Source organism: Macaca fascicularis, chromosome 11 (genome assembly GCF_037993035.2).
Source record: "Macaca fascicularis isolate 582-1 chromosome 11, T2T-MFA8v1.1".
Classification (NCBI taxonomy): domain Eukaryota; kingdom Metazoa; phylum Chordata; class Mammalia; order Primates; family Cercopithecidae; genus Macaca; species Macaca fascicularis.
The window spans coordinates 86,674,050-86,701,540 of record NC_088385.1 but is presented as its reverse complement, the minus strand read 5'-3'; the positions used below and the strand labels follow the sequence as shown (position 1 = coordinate 86,701,540).

Sequence of the window (27,491 nt, the reverse complement as noted above, 5' to 3'; positions counted from 1 at the left end):
GTATTCTTCCAGACTTTTCATTAGACATTTCAACAGCAAGAATTGTATCATATTATGAATATTCTTCTGTAACTTGTTTTTTAAGTAAATAGTAAGTAGAAGCTTTTATTTGTTTCCCTGAAACTAAAATTTTTGCATTAGTATATTTATTGAGTGTATTTATTGATTAAACCCCTCTAGCTCAGTTTGTGAACCACATCTGATAAACGATAGAATTCAGCAAGGAAACCTTTCTCTGTATCTGCCTTCCACCTTATCTCCAGAGCTCAGACAGTAATGAGACCTGCGTAACATTTATTTTCTCCAAAAAGTTTTGTTTAACTTATTTCCATTCACATACTGAGTTTTCCTTTATTTTACTCTATCACTGTTAAATTTCATAGCATTTTTCTACTTACTTGCTTATCTTTTTTTCCTAGTTGGGCATCCTGTGGACAAGATTGTACATTTTAGCTCATCAACAAAAATTTATTGAAATAGCACTGTAAGGAATTATGGAATGTGTAAAGCAGTTTCTATCTTAAGGAACTATAATCTAGCCAGGAGAAGACTGGAAATACATAAAATACTAATAAAGTCAGCATATCTTACACGGTACTTAATACAGTTTTATGTATACATACACACAGTAGGTCATAAATGCCTACTCATTTAAGGAGTTAGTATTTTGATTCACTACATATGTATTAGGTATTTGCTGTATGCTAGGCATTGTGCACAAAGGAAGCAAGGAAAATATGCCCTCTAGTGTTGGTCTTTGTATCTACCAAAATGAATTACTCACTGCATTACGTTATATGTGGCAGGCAATCAGTAAAAATTATTGATGAAAGAATGACCCTGAAGTTCAATTTATTTTGTATCCGTAATGACTAAACTTCAGAAGAAATGCTATTCCCTTACTAAGTCCGCAAATAAAAGTGTTGGCTTCTAAAAATCTAGGTTCAATGTACTACTTTGTAGATTTTTATCAGTAAAGGAAATAACAGCTATGTAACAAGAATAGACATATTTTAATCTTTGGATATTTATGGTTTCTAGTTTTTGGCATTCTCATTCCAATATATAGTATTTGTTGAATGAATGTTTATACAGTAATTAAATTACTTTTTCTTTAGAAATTTTTGTGGGTTTTTTGTCTTGAATTGTTTTTGTCAGATTTTTTTATATCCTGTATTTGCTATGTCTAGTTCATTCAGTCAACAAGTATATACTGTGATCTCTCTTGTCAGACATTATTCTTTTATAATTACTCTAGGATACTATACATAGGCCTCAACTTTTGTTTGTCCAAATGAAGAGTTCTCTATGGTATAGCCATTGTGTATGTTTTGGATTTCTTGTTCCAGTCATCTTGTCATTTGAATCTCATTTGAATATTTAACTTATTATGTGTACAGATTTCTGTTTTTACATCTAGATTTTCACACCTGAGATAGTAGAAAGGTTAAGGTCAATTTAAATGCAATGCTGGACTCTTTGTTTTCATAATTAAATATAGATGGCCTCCTAAAATTGTACTTGATTTTTCATTTACCAGTATTTTAATGCAAGAGCCAGGGTTTTTTTTATTATTATTATTTAGTATAGGAGTACTGCTTGGAGTTTTTCTTTGTCTTTCTTATGTAAACCACATCCATAATTCCTTCTTTGAAATGTCCTGCTTCATTTTTCTAGAAAATAGAACAAAAACATTGCTTGGACAGTATCCAATTCAGTTCCTCTTTAAACATATTGACATTTATGTCGCCCTGAATGCTTGGGGCATGAAACATTTTCTAGTATATACACAGATTTCTGCTTGTACTAGTTGAATTTGTCCTAAGAGTCATAAAGAATTGTTTCTGTTTGGCTGAATGTGGTGGCTCACACCTGTAATGGCAGCACTTTGGGAGGCCGAAGCAAGAGGATTGCTTGAGGCCAGGAGTTCTAGACCAGCCTGGGCAACATAGTGAGACACTATCTCTAACAAAAAACAAACAAAAAAAGGGAATTGTTTCTGTGAAGAAGAAATTGACCAAGAGAACTTCCGTATTCAAAGTAATTCAAACTAATTTGCCTATTACCTATCAATAATTAGCTGTTGCTAATGATTAGGCACAAATTTGCAAGCATTTCGGGCAATTTACTATAATTTCATTTTCACGTAAATTGTTGTAATTACATTTATAGAACTCTTTTCTTTTGCTTTGCTCTTCTGAATCATATGAATGAGTTTGCATAAAGTTTGTTTGAAGGATGTTTGTAATCCCTAAGATTTTCTTAGGGCATCTTTTAAAACTTAACTATCCTTTTAGAAACTTTTGGCAAGTGGGACTTTTACGAAAAGTGGCACTAAAAGTAATATTTGACAATTCTTTGCCATTTAATTGTTTCATAATTTATAGTGGGATGAAAATGTATTCTAGAATAGTAATATAAAAAAGGAGAAAATAATTGAAATGGGGAAGAATTAGCATGGACTATTTATATAAACAATAGTGGTTAACTTTTTGACGGGTACTACTTTGTGCGCTGTATATATTCATATGTTTCTCATAGTAAACTTTTGAGGTAGCGGGTTCTATTATTATCCTCATTTTCAGGAGGAGACTGTTACGCACAAGTTAGGGAGTTTACCCAAGAACACCCAACCAGTAAATGGCAGAACTTGATTAATTCCAGACAGTCTGGCTCTAGAGTTTGTACTTTTAACAAAAATACTTTCAAGAAGAAGAATATAACAATGTTAGAATTTATTTCAAATGCTACTTGTTTTGTGATGGCAAGTTTACTCAATTTAATTATGTTTGCTTAAACATACTTGTCTTGATCTATTTTAGGAATGAAATTTAATGTTTTTTCAAGCTACACATGTCTCAAGATCTGTCTTTAAGTCATGGACTCTGTCTGCTTTGAGCATTGTATAAACACCTTGTTAACTCTTTGTTAGCAGGCTTCTCAATTTTTTCCTTATGAACGTGTGGAACAATAAAAACAAAAGTTTTATGTACTTGAATTAGTTTACAACTCAGGTTGACAAAGCTGCCTGTACCTAGAATTAAATGACAGAAGTGTCTTTATACAGCCATTTATTATTGCTAATTCTTCTGCATGTACATTCAAGAAAAACTTGAAGGTAAACCATGTCAGATAAGATTTTGAAAGTGTATTTGAGCCGTTCTGCTTCTTTCCTTATATGGTTCAATAAACTGACCAAATTTAGTCAGAAATTTAAGTCAGCAAGTCATGTGTTTCTTAATGTGCTACATGTGTTAGCTTTTGATTCTCTTGACAACAATATTTTTATGGGCGTGCTTTGCCAGTTTCTTGTATGGACTTTGTAAATGTTTTGGACAACAGTTTGAACAATTTACACCACTAACTTGAGATTGATGTATGATGTATATTTTGTGGCAGTGCTTTTAGCATTGAATTTATATTAAAATATTTCAAAATCATATAAACAAAAGAACAAGCAGATTTAACATTAATTGCTTTTGGTATTGGTATTTTGTTGGTGTTTCTTATGTCGACTTATAAGTGTATACATTTAAAATCAAAATTAGCAGTGTTTCATTTATTGGAGAATAGCTATTTCTGTGTGTTAATGTCTTTCAAAGAGCCAGTGTAATCACCTTCTTCAAATGGAGAAACTTTAAAAATTCACAATTTGTCGTGAAAGTCTTTTATCTTCAGTGTCAAAGGATTACGCAAAAGATGGCAAATAAGACCCTCTTCTGGATCTTGTTTACCTCACAGTATTTGGCTTTGCATCTGTATATACCAGACCTGTTTTTCACTTGTTCTTACACTAAACTCAAGTATATGAGTCACCTCCAGGAAATATTCCCTGACAACCGCCATTCTTTCTTAGTTCTCTTTTCTCAGCTCTCATAAAAAACAGTGGACATGTCTGTAATTGTCTTAATCATCTATTTTTGTATTTGTCTTCTGTACTAAATGGTGTCTTGAACTTTCTATTTTTAGCTGTTTACTGACTAAGGTATCACAAATGTCTGTTTTCCAAGCAGAATATCCTAATCATAATTTAATCTTAACCCTTTCCTGTTTTCAAAATCACTTCTCTACACTCTTTCCCTGAATGATTTCAAGTCCCATTGTTTTATTACCTCAATGCAGATAATTCCCAAATTGACATTTTCCTCCCACATTTATTTTCACAGCTCCAGATCTGTATGGTTAGATACGTATACAGACACCTATAAATTCAGTGTATCCAAAACAAACAAAGTTGTCATCTTTCTTTTCCCAATCTGCTCCTTGAATCTGTGATGGTTGTCTTCATGAATGGCTTCTTCCTGCATCTTAACTCTTCATATCTTTTATTAAACCTTTCTCATTTTCTCCTAAGCTTCCTCAGTTTCATATGAGTACAGGCATACCTTGGAGATATTGTGGGTTGGGTTCCAGACTACCACAAAAAAGTGAGTCACACAAATTTTTTTGGTTTCTCAGCACATATGAAAGTTGTGTTTACGCTATACCGTAGTCTATTAAATGTAGTGTAGCATTATATCTTGCAAAATCATAATGCTGTAGTACATACCTTAATTTTAAAATGCTTTATTGCTAAAAAAAAAAAAAAAAAAAATGCTGGTGATTATGTGAACCTTCAGCCAGTCATAGTCTTTTTACTCGTGGAGGGTGGTTTTGTTTGTTTTTGACGGAGTCTTGATCTGTCACTTGAGGCTGGAGTGCAGTGGCACGATCTCCGCTCAGTGTAAACTCTGCCTCCCAGATTCAAGCAATTCTCCTGCCTCCACCTCCCGAGTAGCTGGGATTACAGGCGCACGCCATCACACCCAACTAATTTTTGTATTTTTAGTAGAGACGGGGTTTCACCATGTTGGTCAGGCTGTTCCCGAACTCTTGATCTCGTGATCTGCCCACCTCAGCCTCCCAAAGTGCTAGGATTTCAGGCGTGAGCCACTGCACCCGGCCTGGTGGAGGGTCTTGACTTGATGTTGGCTGCTGATTAATCAGGGTGGTGGTTGCTGAAGGTTGGAGTGGCTGTGACAGTTTCATAAAATAAGGTAAGTTTGCCTCATCAACTGACTCTTCCTCTCATGAAAGATTTCTCTGTAGTATGTGATGCTGTTTGATAGCATTTTTACCCCCAGTAGAACTTCTTTCAGAATTGGAGTCGATCCTCTCAAACCTTGCCACTGTATCAACCAAGTTTATGTCATTTTCTAAACCTTTTATTGCTATTTCAATAGTGTTCACAGTGTCTTCACCAGGAGTAGATTCTCTCTCAAGAAACCACTTGCTTTGCTTGTTGAAGAGAATAACTCCTTATCTATTCAAGCTTTATCATGAGATTGCAGCAATTCAGTCACATCCTCAGGCTCCACTTCTAATTCTTGTTCTCTTGCCATTTATACCACATCTGCAGTTACTTCCTTCACTGAAGTCTTGAATGCCTCAAAGTCATCCATGAGGGTGGGAATCAACTTTCGAACTCCCATTAATGTTGATATTTTGACCTCCTTCCATGAATCACCAATGTTCTTAATAGCATGTAGAATAGTGAAATCTTTCCAAGAGGCTTTCAATTTACTTTGCCAGATCCATCAAAGGAATCACTATCTGTGGCAACTATAGCATTACAAAATGTATTTTTTAAATAAGACATAAAAGTCGAAATTACTCCTTGAGCTGCAGAATGGATGTTTTGTTAGCAGGCATGAAAACAACATTAATCCGGTACATCTCCCATCAGATCCGTTGGATGACCAGGTTCATTGTTGTGAGCAGTGATATTTTGAAAGGAATCTTTTTTTTCTGAGTAATAGGTCTTAATAGTGGGCTTAAAATATTTAGTAAGCCATGCTGTAAACAATGTGCTGTAAACACATGCTGTAAACAGATGTGCTGCCATCCAGGCTTTGTTGTTCCATTTATAGAGCACTGGCAGAGTAGATTTAGTGTAATTCTTAAGGGATCTAGGATTTTTGGAATAGGTAATGAGCACTGGCTTCAAACTTAAGATCACCAGCTGCATTAGCCCCTGAAAAGAGATTCAACCTGTACGTGGAAACTTTGAAGCCAGGCATTGATTTCTCCTCTCAAGGTATAAAAGTGCTACATGTCATCTTCTTCCAGTAGAAGCTGCTTTGTCTACAGTGAAACTCTTATTTTTTAATTGTAGCCACCTTCATCAGTGATTTTAGCTGCATCTTCCAGATGCAGCTTCTCCATCAGCACTTACTGCTTCACCTTGCAGTTGTATAATATGGAGATTGCTTCTTACCTTAAACCTCATGAATTGACTTCTGTTGGCTTCAGACTTTTTTCTTCTGCAGCTTCCTCACCTCTCTTAGGCTTCATAGAATTGAAGAGAGTTGGGACCTTACTCTGGATTAGACTTTGGCTTAAGGGAATGTTGCAGCTAGTTTGACCTATCCAGGTCACAAAAACTTTCTCCATGTCCGCAGTAAGGCTGCTTTGCTTTCTTACCATTTGTGTGTTCACCGGAGTAGCACTTTTAATTTCCTTCAAGAACTTTTCCTTTGCATTAACAACTTGGCTGTTTGGCACAAGAGGCCTAGCTTTTGGCCTACCTCAGCTGTCAATGTACCATTCTCACCAAGCTCAATCATTTCCAGCTTTTGATTTAACATGAGAGACACATGACTCTTCCTGTCACTTGAGTACTTAGAGGTGATTGTAGGGTTATTCATTGGTCTAATTTTAATATTGTTATTTCTAAGGGAATAGGGAGACCTCAGGAAAGGGAGAGAGATGGGGAACTGCCGGTTTGTGAAGTGATCAGAGCATGTATATATATAACATTTATCAATTAAGTTCACCATCTTCTATGAATATGGTTCATGGCACCCCAAAACAATTGAAATAGTAATATCACAGATCACTGATCACAAATCACCATAACAGATCTAGTAATAATGAAAAATTTAAAATATTGTGAGAATTACCAAAATGTGACACGGACATGAGGTAAGTACGTGTTTAGAAAAGTGGCACCAATACACTTGGCTGACACCGGGTTGCCACAGACCTTCAAATTGTAAACAAACAAAAAAATTCAGTACCCACGAGGCACAGTGAAACTAGGTGTGCCGATACCTGTGCTTGTTTAGGCTCTTTCCTCTTATTGCCTCTATGATCTTTCTGAAATACTGATCTGATCATGTCACCCCCTTATTAAAAACTCTAAATAGCTTTTTCAAGAATCATCTTGAAATTCTAAAGTGTTTTTTTCTACTTTCTTCTACTGCTTACTTGAGCCACTGTTACTGGTGGGAACGTAGCAGATTCTGTTTGTGTGTTGAAGTAAAAAGAGGTTGAAAATAATCTGCAGTACAACTACAGTCTTTGCATTGTATTCAAATTTTTTACCACTTAGCCTTATCCTGTTTTATAACTTACAAATACTGTCTACCACCAGTGAACATACTGTTTGTTTATTCCATAACTTTTAAAATCAGCAGTGTCTTTGCTCAGTGAGGTTCCTGCCAGTTAATTTGGTAATTGAACTTTTATGTAATCTTCAAAACTATGCTCAAATATGTAGGGACCCATATGGACCCTCTTAGTCACAAAAAGATCTCTTTATGTCCTCAGTGATATTTTGGTACTTTCTATCCACTGCTATTTTAGCCCTTATGTGATCATTGTTATTTATGGACTATCCAACTATATTTTAATGTGATCTTTTACTATGGTCTTGGCATGTATACTTTTTAGTATATATAATATGAAGAGTAGCTAAAGGAAATTAGTGATATTTAGCCGTAAAAAGAGAATATGCTAGAATTCTTAGGGAAAAAAATGTTTTCAGAGTATTTAGAGGTTATCAGTTAAAAGAAGGATTGCATTTGATATGTGGAGCTTGAGGAGGCAAGGCATAGAAGTTAAGGGAATACATATTTTAAGTGATACATAGTAGTCTCAAATGGTAGCCTTTTTTTTTTTTTTTAACTTTTTAACTTGAGGTATAGTTTACATTGGTAAAGTATACAACTCTTAAGTATACAGTTCAATGAAATTTCACATATGTATATCCCTATGTAAAAATCACCCCAACAAAGATAGGGACATTTCCAACTGTACAGAAAGCCCCCTTATGTCCCTCCTGTCATTCTCTCACAGATTTAACCCTGGTTCTAAGTCTTATCACCAGATCTTATTTTATCTGGAAACCTGCAGTATGTATCCTTTTGTACCTGCCTTCTTTACTCATTTATGTATTTATGAATTTCTTTCATGTTGTTGAAGATAACAGTATTTTGTTCTTTTTGTTCAATGTTCTTTTTTAAATCAATTTATAGGATTCTGTTACGTGAATAGTATCTCCCTTCATACACATACACCCAACCCTGTATATTTATTCATTCCACATAACTTTAGTAGATGCTATTAGATAGTTTTCTGAAGTGGTTGTGTGAATTTCATACTTCCACCAGCAATTTCGTCGTTTTTCTTTTTTTTTGAGACAGAGTCTTGCTCTGTGGCTCAGGCTTGGAGCTCAGTACCGTGCTCTTGGCTCACTGCAACCTCCGCCTCCCAGGTTCAAGCGATTCTCATGCTTCAGCCTCTCAAGTAGCATGTGCAACTGTGCCTGGCTAATTTTTGTATTTTTAGTAGAGACAGAATTCTGCCTTGTTGGCCAGGCTGGTCTTGAACTCCTGACCTCAAGTGATCCACCTGCCTCAGCCTCCCAAAGTGTTGGGATTATAGGCGTGAGCTGCCACACCCAGCCTTGGTTGTTTTTCCACATTACCATTTAATACTTTTTATTTAAGAAATAACTTCTTGAATTTTTTTCATGAAACACCGTCTATTCATTGTAGACATTTTGAAAACGTAGGAAAAATTAAGGAAGAAAATAAAAGTGGGTCTCACAACCATTATTTTTAACCTTCAGAATATATTCTTTTAGTCTTGTATGATTTTTTTTGGTAAAGTTGATATGTTTTGACTGTGTTCCCACCCAAATCTCATCTTGAATTGTAGTTCCCATAATCCCCATGTGCTGTGGGAGGGACCCAGTGGGAGGTAATTGAATGAATCATGGGGGCAGTTACCCCCATGCTGCTGTTCTCACAATAGTGAGTGAGTTCTCACAAGATCTGATGGTTTTATAAGGGACGTTTCCCCTTTTGCTTGGCGCTTCTCCTTGCCGCCGCCATGTGAAGAAGGAGGTGTTTGCTTCTCCTTCCGCCATGATGGTAAGTTTCCTGAGGCTACCCCAGCTATGTGGAACTGTGAGTCAAACCTCTTTCCTTTATAAGTTACTCAGTCTGTGGTATGTCTTTATTAGCAGCATGAGAATGGATTAATATAAAACTTTAAATCACATTAGGCATTAAAAAAATACATCATGTGTTTTCTCCTATATTCTTTTATCCTTTTCTATTTCCATATTTGCATCCTTTTTAAAAATATTTGCTATACCACCTTGAAAACACCCGATCTCATCTCGTCTAGGAAGCTAAGCAGGGTTGGATCTGGTTAGTACTTGGATGGGAGACTATTGGGAATACCAAGTGTTGTAGGCTTAAAAAAAAAAAAAAAAAACCCTCTTAATATATTGAGGGCATTTCCCCATATTCTTTTATAAAGATCATTTCTTACTTGCTTGTTGATATTTTTCATTTTAGAAAAACAATCATATTTGTATTACATATAATTATCAAGTAGGGTTTTATATTTTTATACTGAGGATAAAAATCAGGATACAGTTTTGGAGCCTATGGGATTTAAAAAGAGGTTGAGAAAAAAAAGGTGATTAGAATTTCATCAGTATCAGCCGGGTGTGGTGGATCACTTGAGGTCAGGAGTTTGAGACCAGCCAGGCCAGCATGGTGAAACCCCATTTCTACCAAAAATACAAGAATTAGCCGGGCATGGTAGCACACACCTGTAGTTCCAGCTGCCCGGGAAGCTGATGCAAGAGGATCGGTTGAACCCAGGAGGCGGAGGTTGCGGTGGATCACGCTACTGCAGCCTGGTGACAGAGCAAGACTGTCTCAAAAGAGAAATAATTTAATCAGTGTGATTTCTCAAGGAAAGTGAATGATTATGCAAGTCACAGTAAGTCACTCTCTTATCTCAGCATTCTGTAAACTACTTTCTAATACAATATACTTTATATGTTTCTTTGTCATTAAATAGCTGTGATTCTCAAACCTCTTTCTTTTAACCACTGCCCTATGAAAAATAGTTCTTTTCTTGAGCAATATCTGTATCAATGTTGCCTATGTATTTTATCATCTCTTATCTGTAAGGTATATTCTAGGCACTTTGGAAAACTGCCATAAGCTTGCTTATAACTTGTTCTAGAGGGAAGAATCATAGACACATAATAATTTTAAATATATTAGGGAATTTTTATGATAAATACCCCCCCACACACGTCTTCCCTCTACTTGAAATATGAAGACACCAACGCCCAAAAAGAGTAAATTACTTGTTCACAGCCACAAAATTTGTGGCACAGCCAGAACTAGAACCTAAAACCAAAAGCTGTGATTCCCTCTCAATGCTTTTACACTTTTTTTTTTCTGAGGTGGAGTCTTGCTCTGTCGCCCAGGCTGGAGTACAGTGATGCGATCTCGGCTCACTGCAACCTCTGCCTCCCAGGGTCAAGCAGTTCTGTCTCAGTCTCCCGAGTAGCTGGGACTACAGGCGTGTGCCAGCATGCCTGGCTAATTTTTTGTATTTTTAGTAGAGACAGGGTTTCACCGTGTTTCCCAGGACGGTGTTGATCTCCTGACCTCGTGATCCACCTGCCTCAGCCTCCCACTTTAAAACTTTTTAGGTATACTGCATAGTGCTTTTCTTGATAGAAACTTTGTCATTTTCTTCCTTAGGGAAATGCTGCTAGAAGCATTTCTTCTGTTTCTGTGGTAGTTAAGGAAAATTTATTTCATTTATACAAGTAATACTTAGTAAGCCCATAGACTGCGTGATATCCTGTTGCAGGTGAGAAATGTGTTGATAAACTAGGAACATCTGTGGAAAGCAGTGTGTTAAGTGTGGGAAAATCTTAGTTTCTGGAACCTGAGCATCTCTGTGAGATTCCCAGCCCTATCATTTCCTGTCTGTGTGACTTATTCAAGCTACTTAATCTCTTTGATTCTTAGCTTCCTCCTACATTCATTAATTTGTTTATTGAGCCCAAGAACCATGGTATTGAGGATGCAGCAGAATTCCTGCTCTCAGTAAACTCTCATGCTGGGAGTGGGGTAAACAGATGGTAAATAAATAAGCAAAATATATATAGTTTGTTGCAATAAATGGTATGGAGAAAAATAAAGTAGATACTCAGGATATAAAATGGTGGGGAAGGGGTTGTAATTTTGTGTGCTGTCCAAGTAAGGCAGTACCAAAAAGGTGAGAGTCAAGCAAAGACTTCATTTATGAAATGTGGATACATACATATCTTATTTATTCATTGCTTGTGTATAATGCTGATCCATTATATCTCATCAGCCAGCCCCAAACTGCTCTTTCTTAGGTTGAAGTGGCACTTAAGAAGCTCTTTTGTTTTCTCCATTAGTTACAGTCTGACATTAATATCCTTTTTTGTTGTTGTTGATGTGTTTTCAGTCCTAGAAAACAGTTTTTTTCCCCAAATATAAACAAACAGGAACTTCCTTTGGTGGTTAAGTACTGTGCTGGTGTCTAAGCCTCTTTTAAGGGGATGGGTAGATAAAGTAATGGTCTATGTGTTAGAACCACTTTTTAAATGACACATCAATTTTTATTACTTTCAACAGCTACTTAAAATATCCTTCCGGATTTTTAATAAACTTGGGCTTTTTATACATTTAAATGGGTAGCACATGAATTTTCCAGCAAAGATCTTTTGGCAATAAACCAAAGATGACAGTGTAAATTAATTTGTCTACTGATCAATTTATTAGAGATACTTTTAGAGTACAGAGATGATAATCATCAGCCCCCATACTCCTAGTATTAGTTGTTTATCATAGATAGGAAATAGCAACTATTTAGTTCATTTACTCAATTTTAACCAAATTAGGGAAAAAAAGGCCACTTGCCCTCTGGGCAGATAGTGGCTTTGTGTAAATTAGGAGGGAAAAAAACTTTTCACGTTAAAGGCTCCTTGAGTGGATTTCATCCCATCTTCCTAATCCCCCAAGTCAAATACATGGCACAGACCTTACATTCTTGGGCAGAAGTCCTGGTAATACATGGGGATTGCATCTCAGGAGAGACAATAGGATGATGTTCATGAATAGTGCCAATTCCAGAAAGCCTCCCCATGGTAAATGGAGTATGTTTATGAATACAACCTATCTCATAGGACAGGTATAAAGTACTTATATTCACATACAGATATATCCCTAATCTGAAAATTATGGAGTTTAGATTCTAGTAGAGGTAGAGGATAGATATAAATAAGAAAATTGTGGCTATTGATATTATTGATAATGTGATAGAGTACTAGGAATTACTTTAAAAGGATGTCCAGGAGGGCCTTCCTGAAGAAGAAACATCTGCATTGAGATTTGTTTGATGAAAAGGAATCAGCATGCTTAGATCTGGGGGCAGAGCATTCCTGACAGTGAGAACTGCAAGAACAAAGGCTCTGAGGTACCACCTGGTCAAGGAATAGTAAGGTCCCTATTGTGGCTGGAACAGAGTGATTTTAGAAACAGTTGTGGAGAACAATGAGTACCTTGGAGTGGGTTTTTGTGAGAATAATGTGTGTAAATCATAGATAAAGCAGCTCTCATACTGCCTGGCACAAAGCAAGCATTTGATAAAAGTTCCCTTATTTACTTTAAGACTGTAGTTCTCAAAATTTTTTTATTTTAGGACTTCTTTATACTCTTAAGAATTATTGAAGATTCCAATGAGCTTTTGTTTCTGTAGGTGAATATTTACAGTCTTACAGTTTAAAACCAGGGATTCATTTAAAAATAACAATGATTTACCCCTGTTACCAAATGACATTTTTAAAGTAACTAATTCATTTTTTCTTGGTTGTATGTATTAATATTTACAGTCTTAGAGTTTAAAACTGAGGATTTAAAACACTATTTATTTAAAAATAACAGCGATTTACCCGTGTTACCAAATAACGTTTTTTAATTAAAATAATTCATTTTTTTCTTGAAAGTTTGAGTTTATTATTGGCAACAAATATACTGTTAATTGCTTTTCTTGAAGTGACAAGACTCATTTTGTTCATTTGCAAGAAAAGATCTCCCAAAAATCAAAGTTAGACTAACTGTAGTTTGTCATTTTAAGTAGACATGTTACATTGAAAAGTGGCTAAGTCAGCTTACATCTCAATCTCACAAGTGCTTTTCATCAAGACAACCATCATACTTGGAAGAGGTGCTTTAACATATACTTCCCATAGAGAATATAAAAAAGACCTGTGTACAAGGGCCAAGGTTTAACACGTACTGCTTTGTCAAAGACGTGTATGAGTAAAAATTGCTGCCCCCCAACCACCACTTTTTTTGGAGACAGGGTCTCTGTTGCCCAGGTTGGAGTGCAGTGGTGTGATCATAGCTCATTGCAGCCCAGGTTGGAGTGCAGTGGTGTGATCATAGCTCATTGCAGCCTTGAACTCAAGCTCAAGCGATCCACCTGCCTCAGCCTCCCAAGTAGATGGGATTACAGGCATGAGCCACTGTGCTTGGCAATTTTTTTTTTTAATTATGAGTACCAAGTGTTCGATACAGTGACTATTAACAGAGGTGGGTTTTTTTGTTTTTTGGTTTTTTTTTTTTTGGCCACTGCCATTATTTGTGCTAAAGCACATGCAGTTTTACAGCTAGTACTTTTATACCATCAAGTGTACATGTCAACAAAGTAAAAAAGGGAAATGACATCTTAGTTTTATCTTGAAAACAGTTTTGCCCTAATCAACTCCCTAAAAGAATCTACTCCCCCTTCCCCCAGCAGACAACATTTTTGGGAACCACTGCTGTAGAGACTATTATTATACTTAATTATAATGTCTTCATTTTAATAGGTACTTGTTATCCAAATTGGGTTGCCATAAAGAGTCTAGTCTGTTGTATGTGTACCTAAGCAAGGACTCTTACAATTTAGTGTCATTGGTGTGTTTGATAGAGTATAGTCAAAATAACAGGAGATTTATTTACAGAGAATATTTGTATTATAAAAGCTACAAAGTAGGAATTTTATTCTATTGATATATTATTTGGAGGGTTAATTCGTATTTTTTCCAATCTTGCTTTCTGTTTTGTTTTTAGGCTTGCATTGATGACAATGTTGATATGGTGAAGTTTCTGGTAGAAAATGGAGCAAATATTAATCAACCTGATAATGAAGGCTGGATACCACTACATGCAGCAGCTTCCTGTGGATATCTTGATATTGCAGAGTAAGCCAGTTCTGTGTTTTAATTTTATTCTAATACTATTTGAGAGACCTGAGTGTTTATTGAAATGATAAAGATAAATGAGTGAACTCTTATAATACTTGAATTCATGAAAATTATTCTTCCAAGAAAGAAAATAAGTGGTTATTGGGAATCCATATATTCTCAGAATCAGATCTTCTTTCTGTCTTCCCACCCTCTTTGGCCTTTGGTACTTTGTATTAATATTAGTAATTGTACACGTTCTCTGTCTCCATCTTTTTTCTTTTGAGTACGGCTGGAGCATTGTCAAATGATTCAGGGTTAATACTTAGCAGTCGAACCCATTCCTTTATAATCCTAAAATTGGCAACTGGGTTACTTGCTATAGGGAGAATATGATACATAGTTCTCCAGTGAGCCTGTTTACTTAGTTTTTCTGAAGATTGTCTTTTTAAAAAAATACATGTTTTAGAAAATTCTGTGAGAAATAGTCATTGTATTCTCTACTACCTTTAATGTGTGGGTACATATTAAAAACATCTGATTGTTTTAAGCATTTAACAATGGAAGTGTAGATATCTTGAAAAATAATTTTTTCATTAAATTATTTTTCTTGTTACTATCTATCCACACAGTAAACAGTTGTGTTGTCTCTCTGCTCATATCAAAGCTTATTAATGAATAAATATTAAACATGAGAATTCTACTCTGTAAATATCTTAATAAGCCTTCATAGTTTTATCTCTATACATTTTACTTTTTTTCCCCGTTTGTACTGGAGATACAATATCTAAATTTCAAGGCAGAAACTGGATGGTGAAATGAAAAGTGGGCCTCGGAACGGTAAGGTCTGAATTACCTGAATTTTATTACTGACTCTGCCACTTACTATACGACATCTTTCCATAATTTGTTTCCTCTTTCTGAGCCGTAATTTTTTTGTATATAAACTGAGGAAGTCTTTTTCCCATTGCAAAACAGCAGTGGTTGTTCACACTTAACAATCATGATTCTCAAGTTCTTTACTTCCTTTTTGGACTTTTCCTGTTCAATAGAAGACTTAAATCTCTTCATAGAAAAAAAAAAATAAACCGGTTAATTATGTATTTATCTTTATACTTAATGAGTAGGCTCTGGAGTTAATTGATATGGAATATGTATGCCTCCTGAATCACTATCAAGGAGTTGGCAAGCTGTTTAATTTTTCTAGGCTTTAGTTTTCTCCTCTAAAAAGTAATATTTCCTAGGTTTGTTGTGAGGATTAACTGAAGTAATTCATCAAACATAGGACCTGGCTCATAGGAAATAGTACATGTTAACTTTTGACCATTACCTTTTGTATCTACACTGGGAAAATGAAAACTCAACCTCTTTCTTCAGATGTTTAATTCTTATGTTTCCTTTTTGTATTAATGTTTCTGAGTTTGAAAAGACAATATTAATTGTCTTGAATAATTTATTTGCATAGACTTGATTAGGTCACAGACCTATTGTGTAAGTTGGAATGCTTTTAGCTGCAAGTAATAGAATACCCAATTTAAAATGACCTAAAGAATAATGGCACTTGTTATACAGGATAAAATATCATTTAGAGGAAGGACATTTAGATTTATTAAGCAGCTCAGTGATGTCAGCAAGAACCTGGGATCTTTCAGTTTTTTCTTCTGCATTTCCCAAAAATGGATCTTATTCTTAGCCTTCTCCCCTCATGGTTACAAGATGATTGCAACAACTCTAGAATTGTGTTTTACATATCCACATCCAAAAGCAAATAAAAAATGGATTTCGAGTAGAAAATATTCTCTCCATATTCTGTGTACATCAAAGAGGAAAACCTTTCCAAGGGAACCCTCCAGTTGCTGAAGACATCCCATAATGAGACTTCTTTTAGCCTGGTCCTGGTCATTTGTCCATGTTGTAGCTAGGAAAAGTAAATATCTTGGCATATTCAGCTTTTACCTGCTAGTATATAAGAAGCATGAGGAGAAGGGTAAGCAGTTTGTTGCAGTTGCTAATATTATCAGTAGGGTGACTATTACTTTTCATTTTTTGGAGAGTGGGATATGGAATATATGCTTTACAGGACTTGTACAAACAAAAGTGACCTTTTGGGGCCAAGGTTGACTATAGTTGCTAGTCTAATTACTTTAGTTTGAATTTATGACTGTGCTATAGACTATGGAGTTTCCTGGAACCAGATTAAAATTAGAAGAATAAGTTTTCCTTTTTATTCTTTCTGCCACATGAGATCTTTTTTACAATAATGACTTTTTATAAAGGGCAGTTTAACTCTAGCATATACTGGATGATTTGTTAAGGTGATGATAGCCCAAAATCCTTCCAAATGCTCAATTATTTTTATCGGCATAATCTCTTTTAGCAGGCTGGGCATGGTGGCTCATGCCTGTAATCCCAGCACTTTGGGAGGCTTCGCTTGAGCTCAGGAGTTCGAGACCAGCCTGGGCAACATGACAAAACCCCAGGTCTGCAAAACATACAGAAAAATTAGCCACGCACAATGATGTGCACCTGTAGTCCCAAATACTCTTGAGGCTAAGGCAGGAGAATTGCTTGAGCCTGGGAGGCAGAGGTTGCAGTAAGTTAAAATAGCACCATTGCACTTAAGCCTGGGTGACAAGAGTAACACCCTGTTTCAAAAAAAAAAAAAGAAATAAATACATTAAAAACACCTCTTTCAGCAGTTAATTTCACTAATGATTAAGTGAAATTATTGAAACCCTAGTTTTCTTGGGTATAGAAAAATAATATTCTGATGGCCTAATCGATAGGGTGAAGATAGTCTACAGATCAGAATGTTTTATAGGAATGAAAGAAAGCACTTATAATAATAATAATAATGTAGACAATAGTTACAAACCAGGGGATAGGAAACTGGGGCATATGGTCACTGTGCTAACTGAAGTATTTTGGAGTTAAATTTGTTGCAAATCCTAGTCCTCCCATTCACTAGCTTTGTGTCCTTGACCAATCTACTTAGTCTCAATAATTTAAGATTATTTGTAAAATTGGAAAGATCTAGGTTCTTCCTGAGCCTTTTTTCTCATACTGCATTCCACTTAACATTTTTCACTCTGTCAATACTGGACTACTTTTAGTTCCCCAACATTCCCTACTGGTTTACCTCAGTGTGTCTTTCTTCATAATAGTTTATTTGCCTGCTGTTGCATTACTTGAGCAGCTTCTACCAAACTCTAAAGATGCAGTTTGTATAAGGGTCATTTCCTCCAGGAAGTGTGTCTGATGTTCTTGGCAAATTCATCATCATCATCTCTAACACATCAGTTGTTTGTTTATATGCTTCTTCACTAACTGCATTTATGCACAGAATAGTAGTAAATCATCCCTATTGATATGTGCAGTTAAGCCTAGATTCATTTACTCTGAGGATTTGAGGATGATTAGGATACATTGAGTTGTAAATTTTTAACCTCTGTTGGAAATAGTAGAACAAAGAATGTCAGATTACAGTTTCATTTCTAGGCATTTAACAATTTTACATTTGGCCTGTAGCGTAATTGAAACCAAGTGAATAGACCAGATGGATGATGGCTGTTCATATTGTGGCTCAATTATCTCACATTTTCACCAAAATAATTACCCTTAACTTTTGCTTATTCTTAACAAGGTAGAAGTCCTAGGGAAAACTAAAAATACAGATTATTTAATAATGCCCTTTATTCAGAGTAGAATGGAGACAAGTAAATGAAGTGAGTTTGTGGAGCCTGATTTTATGTTCAGCATATGCATTGTTTTAATAAATACTGTCTTGAGTTTTTCATTCTTAAGAATATTATTACTTTAACATGTTTTTAAAATTATGCAGTCAGTAAATATTTAAGCACCTACTGTATATATCATGTCAGATACTAAAATGTATGCATTAACATCATTCTTTTCCTTTGGGGTGCTGCATCAGTATTATGGGCGGAATAGTGTCACCCAAAATTCTTAGTTGAAATCCTAACCTCCAGTACTTCAGAATGTGATTCTATTTAGAGAAGGGGCCTTTAAAGGGATGATTCAGCTAAAATGAAGCCGACGGAATTGTTTCTGATCCAGTCTGGCTGGTTTTCTTATAAGAGGAAGACATTTGGACACAAAAAGAGACACCAGGGTCCCTCTCATAGAGAGGAAAGAAACCATGTGAACAAACAAGAAGGCAGCCATCTACCAAGCAAGGAGAGAGGCCTGTGAGGAAACCAAAGCTGCTGACACATTGATCTTGGACTTCTAGGCCCCAGAACTGTGAGAAAATAATATTTCTATTGTTTAAGCCACTCAGTGTGTGGCATTTTATTATGGTAGTCCTAGCAAACTAATACGAGTAGTATAAACTTTCCACTATCACATCAAGGCATACTCTTCCTTAAAAATTAGAGTGTTAATGTCATTGGCTATGGATTAGAAATAAAATGGAACAGTATGACTTTGGACATACTAGAAAAGGCAAATGATTTTAGGGCCCAAGAACCCATGTATGCAACTTATTGTTCCAATCTTGAATTATCAATTAGTTATACATCTATGGCATAAATTATAATTGAATTACTATGTGCAAAGCATTGAAAACCAAGTTCTTTGAAGAAATAATTAGATGAAAACATAGGAACTATACAATGGTAACATTTTAATTGTCATTCTTTTTTATTTATTAGTTGGAATATTTTTGTAAAAGAAACTTTCTCATCTCTGCTATTTGGTTGCCCTTTGTATTAGTTCATTCTCATGCTGTTGTAAAAAACTGCCCAAGACTGGGTAATTTATAAAAGAACAAGGTTTAATTGACTCACAGTTTCACAGGGCTGGGGAAGCCTCAGGAAACTTAACAATCACGGTGGAAGGGGAAGCAAACACATTCTTCTTCACATGGAGGCAGGAAGGGACAATGCCAAGCAGAGGAGGAAAAGCCCCTTATAAAATCATCACATCTCATGAGAACTCACTCACTGTCACAAGAACAGAAGCATAGGGGTAACCGCCCCTATGATTCACTTACCTGCCTCTGGATTCCTCCTACAACACATGGGGCTTAAGGAAACTACAATTCAAGATGAGATTTGGGTGAGGACACAGCCAAACCATATTACTTCAGTACAATTTTTATAGGGGAGATAGAATATATTCTTTATTATTTCTCCTTATATACTGGCTTTTTAAATAATGAATTTCCTTGCTATCTACCTTCAGTAGGGACTAATTTTTTTTTTCTAGTTTAAGTAATATTAGGAGCTCATGCATTTTCTATTTTATTTTATTTGTATGATACTTTAAGTTCTGGGTTACATGTGCAGAACGTGCAATTTTGTTACACAGAAATATATATGCCATGATGATGTGCCACATCCATCAACCCATCACCTACATTAGGTATTTCTCCTAATGTTATCCCTCCTCTAGCCCCCCACCCCCTGCAGGCCCTGGTGTGTGATGTTCCCATCCCTGTGTACATGTGTTCTTATTGTTCAACTCCCACTTACGAGTGAGAACATGTGGTGTTTGGTTTTCTGATCTTGTGATAGCTTGTTGAGAATTATGGTTTCCAGCTTCATCCAGGTCCCTGAAGGGACATGAACTCATCCTTTTTTATGGCTGCACAATATTCCATAGTGTATATATGCCACATTTTCTTAATCCAGTCTATCATTGATTGGCATTTGGGTTGGTTGCAAGTCTTTTCTTTTTTTTTTTTTTTTTTTTTTTTTTTTGAGACGGAGTCTCACGCTGTTGCCCAGGCTGGAGTGCAGTGGCGCGATCTCGGCTCACTGCAAGCTCCGCCTCCCGGGTTCCCGCCATTCTCCTGCCTCAGCCTCCTGAGTAGCTGGGACTACAGGCGCCCGCCACCGCGCCCGGCTAATTTTTTGTATTTTTAGTAGAGACGGGGTTTCACTGTGGTCTTGATCTCCTGACCTTGTGATCCGCCCGCCTCGGCCTCCCAAAGTGCTGGGATTACAGGCTTGAGCCACCGCGCCCGGCCGGTTGCAAGTCTTTTCTATTGAATAGTGCTACAGTGAACATACGTGTGCCTGTGTCTTTATCCTAGGATGATTTATAATCCTTTGGGTGTATGCCCAGTAATGAGATTGCTAGGTCAAATGGTATTTCTGGTTCTAGACCCTTGAGGAATCACCACACTGTCTTCCACAGTAGTTGAACTAATTTACACTCCCACCAAGAGTGTAAAGGCATTCCTATTTTTCCACAATCTCTCCAGCATCTGTTGTTTCCTGACTTTTTAATGATCGCCATTCTAACTGTTGTGAGATGGTATCTCATTGTGGTTTTGATTTGTATTTCTCTAATGACCAGTGATGATGAGCATTTTTTCATATGTCTGTTGGCTGCGTAAATGTCTTTTTTTGAGAAATGCCTGTTCATATCCTTTGTCCATTTTTTGATGGAGTTGTTTGCTTTTTTCTTGTAAATTTGTTTAAGTTCTTTGTAGATTCTGGATATTAGCCCTTTGTCAGATGGATAGATTGCAAAAATTTTCTCCCGTTCCGTAAGTTGCCTGTTCATTCTGATGATAGTTTCTTTTGCTGTGCACAGTATCTTTAGTTTAATTAGATACCATTTGTCAATTTTGGCTTTTGTTGCCATTGCTTTTGGTGTTTTAGACATGAATTCTTTGCCCATGAATTCTTTATGCCTATGTCCTGAATGGTATTGCCCAGTTTTTTTCCTAGAATTTTAATGATTTTAGGTCCTACGTTTAAGTCTTTGATCCATCTTGAGTTGATTTTTGTATAAGGTGTAAAGAAGGGGTCCAGTTTCAGTTTTCTGCATATGGCTGGCCAGTTTTCCCAACACCATTTATTAAATAGGGAATCCATTGCTTGTGTGTGTCAGGTTTGTCAAAGATCAGATGTTGATAGATGTGTGGTATTATTTCTGAGGCCTCCATTCTATTCCCTTGGTCTGTATATCTGTTTTGGTACCAGTATCATGCTGTTTTGGTTACTGTAGCCTTCCAGTAAAGTTTGAAGTCAGGTAGTGTGATACCTGCAGCTTTGTTCTTCTTGCCCAGGATTGTCTTGGCTATGCCGGCTCTTTTTTGGTTCCATATGAAGTTTAAAGTAGTTTTTTCCAATTCTGTGAAGAAAGTCAGTGGTAGCTTGATGGGGATAGCATTGAATCTATAAATTACTTTGTGTAGTAAGGCCATTTTCATGATATTGATTCTTTTTATCCATGAGCATGGAATGTTTTTCCATTTGTTTGTGTTCTCTCTTATTTCCTGGAGCAGTGGTTGGTAGTTCTCCTTGAAGAGGTCCTTCACATCCCTTATAAGTTATAAATTGTATTCCTAGGTATTTTATTCTCTTAGTAGCAATTGTGAATGGGAGTTCACTCATGATTTGGCTCTCTGTCTGTTATTGGTGTATAGGAATGCTTGTGATTTTTGCACATTGGTTTTGTATCCTGAGACTTTGCTGAAGTTGCTTATCAGCTTAAGGAGATTTTGGGCTAAGACGATGGGGTTTTCTAAATATACAATCTTGTCGTCTGTAAACAGAGACAATATGACTTCATCTCTTCCTATTTGAATACGCTTTCTTGCTTTCTCTTGCCTGATTGCCCTGGCCAGAACTTCCAATACTATGTTGAAAAGGAGTGGTGAGAGAGGGCATCCTTGTCTTGTGCAGGTTTTCAAAGGGAATGCTTCCAGTTTTTGCCCATTCAATATAATATTGGCTGTGGGTTTGTCATAAATAGCTCTTATTATTTTGAGATATGCTCCATCAATACCTAGTTTATTGAGAGTTTTTAGCATGAAAGCCTGTTAAATTTTATCAAAGGCCTTTTCTACATCTATTGAGATAATCATGTGGTTTTTGTCGTTGGTTCTCTTTATGTGATGGATTACATTTATTGATTTGCATATATTGAACCAGCCTTGCATCCCAGGGATGAAGCCGACTTGATTGTGGTTTATAAGCTTTTTGATGTGCTGCTGGATTCGGTTTGCCAGTATTTCACTGAGGGTTTTCACATCGATGTTCATCAGGGATGTTGGCCTAAAATTCTCTTTTTTTGTTGTGTGTCTGCCAGGCTTTGGTATCAGGATGATGCTGGCCTCATAAAATGAGTTAGGGAGGATTGCGTCTTTTTCTGTTGATCAGAATAGTTTCAGAAGGAATGGTACCAGCTCCTCTTTGTACCTCTGGTAGAATTTGGCTATGAATCCATCTGGTCCTGGACTTTTTTTGGTTCGTAGGCTATTATTGCCTCAATTTCAGAACCTGTTATTGGTCTATTCAGAGATTCAACTTCTTCCTGGTTTAATCTTGGGAGGGTGTATGTGTCCAGGAATTTATCCATTTCTTATCGATTTTCTAGTTTATTTGTATAGAAGTGTTTATTGCATTCTCTGATGGTAGTTTGTATTTCTGTGGGATCAGTGATGATGACCACTTCATCATTTTTTATTGTGTCTTTTGGATGCTTCTCTCTTTTCTTTATTAGTCTTGCTAGTGGTCTATCTATTTTGTTGATCTTTTCAAAAAGCCATTGATTTTTTTTGAAGGCTTTTTTTTCTGTCTCTGTCTCCTTCAGTTCTACTCTGATCTTAGCTATCTCTTGTCTTCTGCTAGCTTTTGAATTTGTTTGCTCTTGTTTCTCTAGTTGTTTTAATTGTGATGTTAGGCTGTCAATTTTAGATCGCTCCTGCTTTTCTTGTGGGCATTTAGTGCTATAAATTTCCCTCTATATACTGCTTTAAATGTGTCCCAGAGATTCGGGTGCATTGTGTCTCATTGGTTTCAAAGAACATCTTTATTTCTACCTTCATTTTGTTATTTACCCTTTAGTCATTCAGGAGCAGGCTGTTCAGTTTCCATGCAGTTGTGTGGTTTTGAGTGAGTTTCTTAATCCCAAGTTCTAATTTGATTGCACTGTGGTCTGAGAGACAGTTTATTGTGATTTCTGTTCTTTCACATTTGCTGAGAAGTGTTTTACTTCCAATTATGTGGTCAGTTTTAGAATAAGGGCCTTGTGGTGCTGAGAAGAATGTATATTCTGTTGATTTGCGGTGGAGAGTTCCGTAGATGTCTATTAGGTGTGCTTGATCCAGAGCTGAGTTCAAGTCCTGGATATCCTTGTTAATTTTCTGTCTCGTTGATCCATTTAATATTGACATCAGGGTGTTAAAAGTCTCCCACTATTACTGTGTGTGAGTCTAAGTCTCTCTGTATGTCTCTAAGAACTTGCTTTATGTATCTGAGTGCTCCTGGATGCATATATATTTAGAATAGTTAGCTCTTGTTGAATTGATCCCTTTACCATTATGTAATGGCCTTCTTTGTCTCTTTTGATCTTTGATGGTTTTGAAGTCTGTTTTATCAGAGACCAGGATTGTAAACCCTGCTTTTTTTTTTTTTTTGGCTTTCAATTTGCTTGGTAGATCTTCCTCTATCCCTTTATTTTTAGCCTATGTGTGTCTTTTCACGTGAGATGGATCTCCTGAATACAGCACACTGATTGGTCCATTTACATTTAAGGTTAATATTGTTAGATGTGAGTTTGATCCTGTCATGATGCCAGCTGGTAATTTTGCCCATTAATTGATGCAATTTCTTCATAGTGTCGATGGTCTTTATAGTTTGGCATGTTTTTGCAGTGGCTGGTACCAATTGTTCCTTTCCATGTTTAGTGCTTCCTTCAGGAGCTCGTGTAAGGCAGGTGCTTTTGCTTGTCTGTAAAGGATTTTATTTCTCCTTTGTTCATGAAGCTTAGTTTCGCTGGATATGAAATTCTGGGTTGAAAATTCTTTTCTTTAAGAATGTTGAATATTGGCCCCCACTCCTTTCTGGCTTGTAGGGTTTCTGCCAAGAGATCTGCTGTTAGTCTGATGGGCCTCCCTTTCTGTGTAACCCAACCTTTCTCTCTGGCTGCCCTTAACATTTTTTCCTTCATTTCAACCTTGGTGAATCTGACAATTGTGTGTCTTGGAGTTACTCTTCTCGAGGAGTATATTGGTGGTGTTCTCTGTACTTCCTGAATTTGAATGTTGTCCTGCCTTGCTAGATTGGGGAAGGTCTCCTAGATAATATCCTGAAGAGTGTTTTCCAGCTTGTTTCCATTCTCCCCGTCACTTTCAGGTATACCAATCAAATGTACGTTTGGTCTTTTCACATAGTCCCATGTTTCTTGGGGGCTTTGTTCGTTTCTTTTTACTCTTTTTTCTCTAAACTTCTCTTCTCCGTTTATTTCATTAATTTGATTTTCAATCACTGATACCCTTTCTTCCACTTGATCGAATCGGCTGTTGAAGCTTGTGTATGCTTTGTGAAGTTCTCGTACTTCATCAGGTCATTTAGCTCTTCTCTACACTGGTTATTCTAGCTAGTCATTTGTCTAACCTTTTTTCAAGGTTTTTAGCTTTCTTGCTATGGGTTTGAACATGCTCCTTTAGCTTGGAGAAGTTTGTTATTACCGACCTTCTGAAGCTGACTTCTGTCAACTTGTCAAACTCATTCTCCGCCCAGTTTTGTTCCCTTGCTGGCGAGGAGTTGTGTTCCTTTGGAGGAGTAGAGGTGCTCTGGTTCTTGGAATTTTCAGCCTTTCTGCTCTGGTTTTTCCCCATCTTTGTGGTTTGATCTACCTTTGGTCTTTGATGTTGGTGACCTGTGGATGGGGTTTTGGTATGGATGTCCTTTTTGTTGATGTTGATGCTATTTCTTTGTTTGTTAGTTTTCCTTCTAACAGACCCCTCAGATTCAGGTCTGTTGGAGTTTGCTGGAGGTCCACTTCAGACCCTGTTTGCCTGGGCATCACCAATGGAGACTGCAGAACAGCACATATTGCTGCCTGATCCTTCCTCTGGAAGCTTCATCCCAGAGGGGCACCCATCTGTATGAGGTGTCTGTTGGCGTCTACTGGGAGGTTTCTCCCAGCCATGCTACACAGAGGTCAGGGACCCTGTTGAGGAGGCAGTCTGTCCGTTATCGGAGATTGAATGCGATGGTGGGAGAACCACTGCTCTCTTCAGAGCTGTCAGGCCGGGATAGTTAAGTCTGGAGAAGCTGTCTGCTGCCTTTTGTTCCGATATGCCCTGCCCCCAGAGTGGATTCTAGAGAGTCAGTAGGCCTTGCTGTGCTCTGCCCAGTTCTAGCTTCCCTGCCATTTTGTTTACACTATGAGCCTAGAACCACCTACTCAAGCCTCAGCAATGGCGGACGCACGTCCCCCTGCCAAGCTCCTGCATTGCGGGTCGATCTCAGACTACTGCGCTAGCAGCGAGCAAGGGCGTGAGACATGCCAAGCCAGGCATGGGAGGGGATCTTTTGGTCTGCCAGTTGTGAAGACCGTGGGAAAAGTGCAGTATTTGGGCAGGAGTATACTGCTTCTCCAGGTACAGTCACGCACAGCTTCCCTTGGCTAGGAAAGGGAAATTCCACGACCCTTTGTGCTTCTCGGGTGAGGCAACGCCCTGGCCTACTTCAGCTCACCCTCTGCAGGCTGCACTCACTGTCTAACCAGTCCCAGTGAGATGAACCAGGTACCTCAGTTGGAAATGCAGGAATCACCCGTCTTCTGCGTCAATCTTGCTTGGAGCTGCAGACCAGAACTGTTCTATTTGGACATCTTGGAAGCGACTCTCATTTGAACATATTGATGTGTTTCAGTCCATTGCAGCTATTATCCTTATCAGTTGGCAAACTGAACCATCTTTGTTCATTGAGAGGCTCTTCAAGTTGGCTTCCTAAGACCTTGGGACATGACCAAATAAAGTGGTCTTTATAAGTTTCCTTACTCTCTGGTATTGCAAGATTTTTCAGACTAATCTTTTACATTCCTGCCCAAGGCCTAGAGTCCTCATTTCTCCAAGAAACCTTGTTCCTTGGGATGGCTACTGAGAGTACTCATTGTTGTTGGGTCGGTCATTGTTTCCAGGTCGAAATCAGCACCAAAGTGTTTTTTCTTTAACCTCTTCTATCCTGTGTCACCATCTTTCCTCTCATTCATTGCTGGGAAGCACAGGATTAAAGTAAAACATAATTACTAATTTGCTACATCATGTATGACACATACATTACACTGAGTATAATAATACCACCACCACCACCAGTATGGTTACTGAATCATTCGAAGTTTTGTTTTTGAGGGTTTTGTTTTGTTGGCATTTCTTTTTGTCCTTAGTATATTCAACTTGGAATATACCATCAGGTTACTATGTGTTGAATTCACTTGAGAGTTTACTTTTTTAAATTTTAATTTTGTTTTATAATTTACGTAAAATACTAGTTCCAATGGCAATACCTGCTCTACCACCCTATTTCTTCCCATACCCTATAAAAAAAATTTAAAAAACTATCTTCTAGTTTGTTAATAAAAGTATTATTTTAATTGAAATATTAACCCCCCATCTTTTTAAATAAATGATAGAATATCACACACATATTTCTCCACTTTGCTTTTTTCACTTAACAGTCTATTCTGGAGATCACTATCTAGTGGAGTATAGTGATACTCGTCATTGTTCTTTTCAGTTGTAGTACTCCACTGTGTAGTATTCATTATAGTTTATCATTTATTCAGCATGTCCCTCTTAATTGACCAATGAATGTTGGTTAATTGAATGACTATAATTTTAGTCTTAGAGTTGTCCCTTTTTTTGTATTCTTGCAAGTTTAGGAATTTTTATGTTTATCTGTAAAATATTTTGTATATGAATAAGAAAATGTAATGGTTAACATTTTGCTTGCCAGTGTAATTATTTGGATATAATCTTTTCTCTTACTTAGTTTTGTCACCACATTTGTTTTTTAGGCTTTCACAACAAATATTTAAGGCATGTTTTTATCTTGAATAGCTTTAGTGTTCAGTTTTCCAATATAAGAGGGAAATTAGCCCTGTATTAGCCTAGCATTATATGGCTTCACAGTACATGGAAAAGATTATTAATTGGTGCACTTAATACATTTTTCTTCTTGTTTAGAGTAACTTTAAAGACACTGCTATTGAAGATTTCATATCTTATTATAAAATGCTCATAGGATTTTGCTCGTTTGTTTAAGACAGGATCTTGTTCTGTCGCCTAGGCTAGAGTACAGTGATGATTGTAACACATGGCAGCCTGGACTTCCTGGGCTTAAGCAGTCCTCCTGCCTCAGCAGGAGTAGCTAGGACT

At 36.9% G+C, this 27,491-nt stretch overlaps 1 protein-coding gene across 21 annotated transcripts in view; it reads left to right on the top strand.

Annotated features, from left to right (window-relative positions):
- The window catches only part of PPP1R12A (protein phosphatase 1 regulatory subunit 12A), a 161,906-nt gene that overhangs the window by 47,521 nt on the left and 86,894 nt on the right, over positions 1-27,491 (top strand). For all 21 annotated transcript variants that reach the window (XM_005571627.4, XM_074007474.1, XM_074007479.1 and 18 more), the window contains exon 2: positions 14,232-14,362. In XM_005571627.4, the coding sequence (XP_005571684.1) occupies positions 14,232-14,362 (131 nt within the window). The remainder of the gene's footprint in view (positions 1-14,231; positions 14,363-27,491) is intronic.